This window comes from Ostrea edulis, chromosome 2 (assembly GCF_947568905.1).
Source record: "Ostrea edulis chromosome 2, xbOstEdul1.1, whole genome shotgun sequence".
NCBI lineage: Eukaryota > Metazoa > Mollusca > Bivalvia > Ostreida > Ostreidae > Ostrea > Ostrea edulis.
In genome coordinates this window covers 47,636,232-47,646,355 of record NC_079165.1, presented here as the reverse complement: position 1 = coordinate 47,646,355, position 10,124 = coordinate 47,636,232, and the positions used below count along the sequence as shown (strand labels likewise).

At 32.1% G+C, this 10,124-nt stretch overlaps 1 protein-coding gene across 3 annotated transcripts in view; it reads right to left on the bottom strand.

Annotated features, from left to right (window-relative positions):
* Positions 1–2,257: 2,257 nt before the first annotated feature.
* LOC130051748 (tubulin polyglutamylase TTLL11-like) overlaps positions 2,258–10,124 on the bottom strand; it is a 31,929-nt gene continuing 24,062 nt past the window's right edge. The window contains exons 8-9 of one of the 3 annotated variants that reach the window (XM_056154331.1): positions 5,558–5,572; positions 2,258–4,078 (exon numbers count right to left, since the gene is read on the bottom strand). In XM_056154331.1, coding sequence (XP_056010306.1) covers positions 3,678–4,078; positions 5,558–5,572 — 416 coding nt within the window. In that variant the 3' untranslated portion in view covers positions 2,258–3,677. Of the gene's footprint in view, positions 4,079–5,557; positions 5,573–5,982; positions 8,667–10,124 lie in introns of those variants that run through there. The other 2 variants (XM_056154332.1, XM_056154333.1) reach the window with 2 other exon arrangements.

The following is a 10,124-nucleotide window of genomic DNA, read 5'->3' as shown; positions in this document are numbered from 1 at the left end:
AGCGTTTCAGGGACTGTACATGTACATATATAGAAAATCAACAACTCGATAAAAGGAAGGCAAAAATATGTATACTGAAGCAGCACAAAGAAATCTTAATGCTAGTCTACTAGTATATTTTCTGAAAGCAATCAGTTTCTCATGTAAATGGCAGATTATCGTCAGGAAATTTGCATACTATCTTCAATGCACTAGTAATAGAAAACATTTGTACACAATTTTTTGTAATACTTTTATTTCTCCTTGATACAAATGTAAAGTACAAAAATTTAGCAAGAATATAAAGTTAAGAGACTCAAAAAATACTGGCTATGTAAACATAAATAGTGGAGCGAGACAGAGATGAAAAGTGAGCTCGTCTCAGTTTTATAACTCCCGAGCCTGAAATTCAAAAGGTACTATTGAAGTACATTTGTATAATACTTGAAAAAGTACATTTTAAAAACACATGTACATGGTGTATTAACAAATGAAAAACACAATCTGCCGATCAATTTTTTTTCAGTTTTGAAAATTATGTAGATTTCCTTTAAACATTCTACTGATATGGATTAGAACAATGACATTTTCTATTAACTACAAATGTGGCGCTCTTTGATATGGCACTTTGACATAAACTGTAAATGTCCATAATAAAGCGTTACATCTAAACACCATTACGATGTACAAAATGTATTGCACTGCATCGCTTCAGATTAGATATAAAGTAATACATTTTAATTTAACATTATTCAATTTTCAAATCATTTAGTTTAATATCAACATAGTGTACTAAAATCAAAACGCTAATGGTCTTAAATGATTTGAACAGAAAAAAGATGAAAGTACCATGTATTTATACAAATTTCTAATTCATAATAGTGAATTTAAAATGTTGTTTAGAATACATGATATACAATCATACAATGGTTATCCATGGAACAGATACTATTTGCATGTAAGTCATAGTTGGAACAGCGAACATAGTTTACAATGCCTCGTGCACAGTGCTTCTAAATACCAATCTCAAATATTTATTTAAAATCATTAGTAAATACAACGTACAATCCTTCCTTATATTATACTTCCCATACTTGTTAATGCCCTGGCCTGGAGGTTTTTGAGCACGTTTTCATACTCAAACTCTGTACTCTAAATCGTACTCATACTCAAAAGTGAAGGTTATAAAAAATTTATAAAATCATTCTCACGTTCAAATGGAGTACATGCTCAAAATTTTTCGAGTACCGGTATGCTTTTGGAGCTTGCTCAAAGTAGTACTCAAAACAAACATGCTTGAGTTTGAGTATGAGTACAGTAAAAGTTTTATAACCTCCAGGCCATGACGTCACATGACACATCATAAAATATTAAGCTCGCCGAACATTACGTCAAAATTCTAACATGACACGTGGGGCACATTGTAAGCCTATACAAATCTGATTTTTAAAACGAAAGTAAATTTATTGTATCATATAGAAGATTTCTCAACAAATTCAATGAAGATGCACGACTAAAACGCTATGCATGATATCGTAAATACTTCTGACATAAGTCGGACACGTTCAAATTTCTGAAACAGGATAATTTTTAAGACACGAAAATTAACTCGTTTAATGATACAAAATTACCAATTATTTGTATTTCACAATTTTTTTGTACATTCTTACATGAACGTTAAATTTTGATTGATAAAATTTCAATAAATTATATACAAGTATATTATGTATAATAGAATTTCAACAATTCAAACATCAAAATTTGCTAGTGTGGAAGTGATTTTGGTATGCTTGCAATGCTTAACGCATTACCCTGAAACTGATTTAACTTTCAATTTGTTTAAAATGCCGTCGAAAAATTTAGTTGATGAAGACATCATTGTGCGACATTTGTTAACATAATCATATTTTCTTGGCAAAAGACTCATAGTATCTTACAAGGCCATTTTGTTCGTGGCGAGGTAACCATACGGTACTAAATAATTATATTCTAAAATGTTAAAAAATTCGAGAAATGCATGAAAATTTGTAATTTCTGATACCATATTTTTATTCTTCTGCCACCAGTGTCGTGCGTCACGTCAACAACATCAGCAGCAATTCATTACTATAGACCATCTACATACATGTATATGTAATGTCGTTTTAAAAGACTAAGTTACTTGCAAGAATATTCATTAAATTACCATATCACGTGAGTGCCTTTCTGTATGGTTGTGAAAGTTGCACAAGTGTTTTAAAATACCTTCCTTCTTTTTTATTACTAGTTTTGTAATTTCATAAGTGATACATTTTTTGGGTGCACATCAAGGAATGGAAGGTTATACATATGCATATGTACACTGGCTTATAATAAAGATATCAATCTTTTTCTTAATATATCTAAATATTGAGAAAAAATATAGTAATAATAGTTATATGTACAAATGTTATCACATACAACTGAAGACTTTGGGATTAAGGATACACAAGAGTGTTATTTTCAAACATTGCCATATACATTGTAACAAGAGGCTCACAGGCTTTATCGGTCACCTGAGTTAGTTAAAAGTATCACAAACCTTAAAGGCTATGAAATATAAGGAAAAAAATCCGGCTCTGCATATCTAAGCTAAATTCTAACCCTGGAACCAAAGTTTACAATTTTTGTAGAGGACTACCTACTCCTTCTATATATCTATTTAGTTTCAATTTTGTATCAATAGCTTTAATTTAAAGAAGATATCATTCAAATGTTAACACATACATGTATACACAATACAATGTATATACCAAAGGCCTCACTCTGGTGTCAGAATCTCTACCCTATGGATCATGAAATGTACAATTTTGGTAGCAATTTTGGTCTTCCTGTTCTACCTTTAGTTTTTCTTACAGATGTACAGTTGTACAGAAGATTTTTGAATATTGGTCAATGTTTGGCAGTTTTTACCCCGAGTCCTGAAATTTACAATTCATGTCACCCTTGTGCAAAAGATGCTGCATACGAAATTTGATAAGAATTTGAATGGTAGTTATCAAGAAGTTAAAAATGGCCAATCGTTAATACATTTAATCAATGACCATTTTGGTTCCACCCCATACCATAACCTCTAACCCCTGGGATCAGGAAATTTAAAATTTCGGTAAAGGACTTCACGCTCTTTAGACCATCTTGGAGCTACATCACTATGCATTTAGTTTTTCTTACAGATGTGCGGTTGCAGAGGAGATTTTGTTTTAAATGGTAAAATTTTGACAGTTTTGTCCCACTCCTAAGGCCCATGGGGTGCAGGAATCCTGGATTTTACAATTTATGTCCCTAATATCCCGAAGAATTAATTGCTTCGTACCAAAATTGAAAACAATTAGAATGGTAATTATCAAGAAGTTAAAAATGATAAGTTGTTACATGTAATGCACGACGGACGCTGACGAATTGTAATAAGTCGCCTGAGTTTACTCGGGTGACCCAATAACTACACAAGAATTGATAAAAAGTCATCTTTCAAATATATCACGGTATTGTCATATGCAATTGAGACCAGGCACTGTGCATACAAACTAACCTTAATTAAGGGAAACCATTACAGGCATTGCATCTAGCAATTGCATCGGAGAAAGATTCACGCTCTTTTTATTCCTTTGAAGTCGATTAGCAAGTCTTTATTCAATAATTTGAATAAATTTGTGTGTTTCTCTCTCTGAGATTTTGGAATCTTATTCAGAATTGGCCGATTTCGAGGAACCTAATATAGCAGTGGTGGAGGAAGGTAAATACGTCATTCTTCTATTCTTCCGCAAAAAGGCTTCAATATCTTCTTTAGAGACCTGTCTTAGCTTCTTCTCGTGAGCAGTCAGCAAATCTTCGATCGTTGTCTCTTCTGCCATTTGATCAATCACCCGTCTAGGCATCGCGTACATAGATCCTTGTCGATACTGCAGTCCTAACCGGCGGAAGTGTAATCGTGGTAGATTGTTGGCAAGGTCATTGTCTTTAAGGTTAATACTGATTTCACAATGATCTACCAAGTTTTCTAACATTTCTATCTTGGTCGGAGCATAAAACTTTCGTCTGGCGATCTCCATGCAGGCATCAAGAAACCCTTGATAACACAATCCTGTAACATAGTCAAGAATTACATACTTTAAAAGAGAGCTCATATGAATAAATGATATATTAGTTCACAAGAAACATAATTATATATATATATACTCTGACCATATTCTCATAATCTAAATGATATTGAAAAGGACGTTGTGAAATAAAGGTGGATTGATAAGAGTTTTGTGAAATAAACATCAATGCCAAAAGTAACATTGTTAATAAGGAAAACACAGACACATCTTTTCTATTGAACTAGTACATGTATTTTTTTTTTAAAGTACATGTACTAGTACTACGTGTATGAACAGTATCTATTCATACATGAATTTCTTTATGGAATGACTCTATATTCAGTTAAATACCCATGATCACAATGACTTCGATTTAACCCACAGAATAATACTGTTGAGAACAACACGGTAATATGATATGTTAGAATACTAGCCTACACATGTATACATGTATGTATGTAGTATTTTGTCTATTTGTAAATCATTTAATTGATAATATCTATTCTTATTTACGAACCATTAAACAAATGAATTTATTGATGTATTAAATTTTCATAATATGAATTACAAAATATACCCAATCTAATTAAAATTAGATGTTAGATCCGCTCACATACTCGCTACACAGACGCGAGCTTGTGAGTTCCTACACGTAACATCTAATTTTAATTAGTTTGAAAATATACCTGAATGCATAACTAGGTCTTAAGCACAGGCACTCGACGTAATTTAAGTATCTATAATAGAAGAAAAGTGTCTCCTATAAACAAAATATCACAAGGTATATCACGCCGCCATTTTTGTTTTCTTTTTTACCAGCTGCTTGCAATTTTAGGCGAAAAGTTAGATATAATGATAATTAGACCCTTGCCGTTTAGAAGCAACGCTGTCAAGGTCTCACCTCTCGCATCGTCATGGTGAACTGGAAATAAATTCCATTTATCGACTAAAATGAACCGTCAAACATCGTCTACTGCTTCTCAAAAGTAACAAATCGGCAAAGGGAGGACGGAAGTTGACAAAAGAAAACCAAGATCGCGGCGTGATATACCATGTGAATATTTTGTTTATAGGAGACAATTCTTATTATTATAGATATTTAAAACGTCGAGTGCCAGAGTACTTAGTCTAGTATTTGATACATTTCTATACATGTATTATTAAAAGAATAGAATATATAAATGACAACATCTCACCATGTGCATATACTATCAAAACTTTCTACAAAATTTCACAAACGTCCCATAACATCATATAACTACGATCCAATGAGAACCCATTGCCCAAGAGCTAGTGTGATAGGTAGTGGGTATTGTTGATAACAGCATCTTGCAACAGTGCTGAACACTACAAATATGTGTCTATCACGTGATAGTTAATACTACTGCTCTACAACACACCCAGTGAAGACATCATGAGCACCCGCAACAAAGCTCTAAAAGACACATATATACCAGTGTTACTACTGACTATGGACCCACCGTTGCTTTTCTTTCCTGGTGAAAAAATAAAGGTTGTTTTGCATGTATTCCTGTTGTTGTGAAATTATATATTGGTACCATTCGGTCAGTGATTGTTATATAATATTAATTTACAAGGAAATTATTTAGTATGGAAAACAATTCCTGAAAAAAAAAATTTGTAAAGAGTTACATATAATGTGTATAAGAGTGTGTTAACAAGTTTGTCTTTCAAGCCAATATATATATATATATATATATATATTGTGTGTGAAAAGAAATAATGTATAACCATAATTAAGTGATAAGAAAAATTAATATGTTTATTAGACAAAAGCAGTATATATATATATATATATATATATATATATATATATATATATATATATATATAAAATCTTCTTAATGGATGGACTGTATATCAGACTAGTGCTTTGTAATACCTACCAATACTTTTCAAACCAGAACCTTTAAACAGATGTCATTTGTTGAAAACTTGATGCTTCTCATTAGTTCATTACAATTCTGCAAATCTCTCATTAATATTCTCTGTGATGTGCTTCTACTCAATTGCTATCACTAAAGTGCCTTATGGTGACAGATATTGATATTTTAAAATACTTCTTACTTATTGTTTTTAAAAACAAAAAACATATAATTATATTGCTTATCCATACTAAATTATTTACTTTTCCCTGATCCAAGAGCAAGTATCTAAGTTTCTTGCATTTGTAACACAAAATGTTTTTAAAAAATGTAAAACTAGACAAGTCAAGCAGTAAATACATGAAATATGCAATTCTCTGGGGTTTTATCTCTCTCTCTTTTATGTAAAAATAATGACCTAGCTCCCAGTATAACCTTTACACTGCCATATTGTATATACTGGTACTAGTGCATTTTTTTTAACATTAATAACATCATAATTTGGATTTTTAAAATATTTCACAACAAAGTTCTACCAAAAGATTTAATGACAGAATTATATTAAGGATGGATTCTTGTCATCATTCAGACAAATTAGATGATATGCAACAAATATTTACATTCCCAAGGTTTTGCCTTTGATATCTTAACAAATTGTAATGATAGCCATTTCCTCATGAATGCAGTGCAGTTGTGAACATTGCACTATAAATCTTGATAAAATATAGTACATCTATTTTAACGATTGGGATTCTGACAGAGATGATATAAAAATTTCATTTTCTAAAAATATATGAGGGTATAAACTGCAATGCTTCACACCAGCATACTTTTCGTGAAGCCCTAACATGCTTCATGAAGTTAGAGCATCACTGCGAGTTCATACCCTCATGAATTAATGTGCTTGTATTTTCTTCTGTTATGAACTACATGTATGTGGGTTATGGGGCCACATTCCTTTCTCATTCATGGTTGTCAACATTAAATGCTAAAATGAGGTCTGGGGAACTTATATTATAGGGGAATTCAATGACATAGTAAAATATCCCTTTATTTCTTTCTTTGAAAAATTTGAAAGTACACTGTACTGACTTTTGCTTCAATAAAGATTTCCAAAGTTAATTGTATTTAAACTAGTGCTAATTTTATTGGGGACGGTTACAGATGTTCCTCAAACATCCCCCACCTCCCAAGTGGTGCGTTTTGTTCAGTATAGTCAATTGTTCAATTGACATGTATATTATTATTAAAAACAGTGTGAATTTCACTTATTTTCGTCATTTGTAAAATAATTATACAAATTATAGCATTATCAAATCAAATCAGTCGAACGGACATGCTTGTCAGAAATTATGACTATGCCTATGTGTCGATAACCTAATTATTATAAATTTACAGTTCAATTTCCAAACCAATTCATTGACAACAAGAAAGTTATAGACGTTTAAGCATTATTCAATAAAAACTTAGCTAATGTGCATATATATATACACATAATGGTATGTAATTTTGACCATGCCAACCAGGTATATTATACAAGTCCTAATGTATACCTACAAGGCATATTTCAAATGATTTAAAAGAAGAATGAAGAAATAATGGTGAATCCTAAAATATCAAGTTAAAAAACAATGCACATGCACACACGTGTTTCAGGAATTTTAATAATATAGAGGTTAAAGAACTCCTACTAAAAACCTATTACGGTGCATGCATGAAAAAGAAAAGACAACAATCAGTGATCAATCTCATAATTCCTATAAGAATACAACATTAAGAGTTGGGTAAACATAGACCCCTGGACACATCAGAGGTGGGATCAGGTGCCTGGGAAGAGTAAACATCCCCTGTTGATAGGTCACACTCAGTCTTGCCATGAGTCTTATATCTTTATCAGGTAAACAGATTGATATCATTTTACTACATCATTTAGACATTTACCAAATCATTACACTTGTTTACATTGTATAAGTAAGGTACTGTATAAGCAAATTTTTTAGCAGGGATTTAATTTGGCATTATTAGCAAGAATGATGAGATCACTAAATTTGAACATTGCTAACAATTTATACTACTGTAACATCAAATGCAATAATTATCTTTCCTGGAATAATAAAGTCACTAAAATAGCCTCTCACTTTTTTTATGGGAAAATTGCTAAATTTGTGTCTCGCTAAAAATTCCACTTATATGGTATACATGCTTTTAAGTATTATCCAATGAAAACTGAATTGTGTTTGCAAATTCTGATCAGTGATAAAAATCATATTGATCAAGTCTTGAAATATACCCAAAACTTCAATTCTGAAACATTTCATTGAAAACGTTAGACACCGATACTTGATTCTAAATGTAAACAAGAGGCCCACAAGCTTTATTGGTCACCTGAGCATTAGTTAAAAGTTTACTAGCCCCAAGGGCTGTGAAATCTATGATGATTTTCCTATTCTGCATATCTAAGCCTAATATTCAGCAACAGTATAAAACAAGATGTGTTCTTAAAAAACAAATGCCACTGAAAGTGCCCATACTGATGAAAGACTTTACATCAAATATATTTTATATTAATATTAAAATATAACATCTCAAGGTATTAGATAAATATGAGAAGAATCCATCCTTAAATGAACAAATTCTGGTGCAACCAGCAACCAAACTACTGGGTCACTTACAGGAATTTTCAGCAATTTTCTCAATGTTGTAACTTAATGAAAAGTCCACATTAAATTAAACACAACATGTACAATGCAAGTGCCAAGATTGCATACATTACGTACATGTATCATATGGATAATGAATTCTATACAGATTTAATTTAACAAGAGGCCCATGGGCCACATTGCTCACCTGAGTCACCATGGCACTGCTATTGTTTAGCTGTTGGGATTTTTCAAAGAATTATTTTTTTTCAATCTTTATTCTCATGAAAAATTATGACCCAAACCTATAGCCCCAAAGGGTCACAATATAACTGAACTTGAATTCACACAACTTGGGGATGCCTCAATACCAATATGACTAACATGACCATGCTGTTCTAGATATGGTTAAAACCACTAAGTCACATATCATAATATGAAATAAAAGGTTTTACTGTAACGTATTTACATTAAATTCTGGGATCGTACCTGGTCAATTCCAGGGTTTGGGGTATTCAACAATAACTAATTTAAACTAATTGGTATGATTTTAGTGGACTGCCAAAATATACAAATACGTCCTAACTTTATCTAGGTTAATTATAATCAAACAGAGAATCACTATATCAATCAGAGGCAAGCAACGATAAACTGGTAGTGCTAACTTAACAAAATGTAGAGCCCAGTCGCCCTCGGATTACCCCATATACTGTAGGATGCCTTATTCAGGACGGACAGTATATGTGGTAGCCCTTCAACCACTACACTCACTGTAGGATGCCTTATTCAGGACGGACAATGAGTATAGCAGCCTGGACGACGGTCTGTTCAGCCAATGCGGACAACACCAAAAACGAACTATGGCTAGCCTCTTTACTGGAGGTCAACCTCTTCATGGCAGGCCAGACTTCTGATGGCCTTCCAAATCATTACATTACTATAAAAAGTCTATATACAAAATATAAAAGCTCTCCCTTAGATAGTTCAGGAGATATTCATTATTAGGTTAAGTTTTTTTAGAAATAGGTCAAACTCCAAGACCAAGGTCACAAGGTTTAAAAACTTTAGTGCCATAAAAAGGTCATCATTTGAACAAACAAAAATCTACTTTATGTCAGGAAGCTTTCACTTTTTTCCACTTTATTGGCTCAGTGGTTCTTGAGAAGATTTTTAAATGACCCCACTCTATTTTTGCCATTTAAAAAAAAAATATCTTCTCTTTATAGGGATAAATTTGAAGAAACTTGAATCTCCTTTACTCAAGGATGATTTGTGTCAAGTTTGATTGAAAATGGCCAAGCAGTTTGGAGAAGATTTTTAAATGATATTATGCCACAATTTGTTAATAATTCTTAAATATCTCCACTTCAAAAAGGATGTAACAGTTCATCTGAACAAACTTAAATCCTCTTTATCCATTAAATTAATGCTTTGTGGCAAGCTTTGCTGAAATTAGTTATGTGGTTCTGGAGAAGAAGCCAAAAATGTTAAAATTTAATTTTGTAATGGACAGACGGACGCCC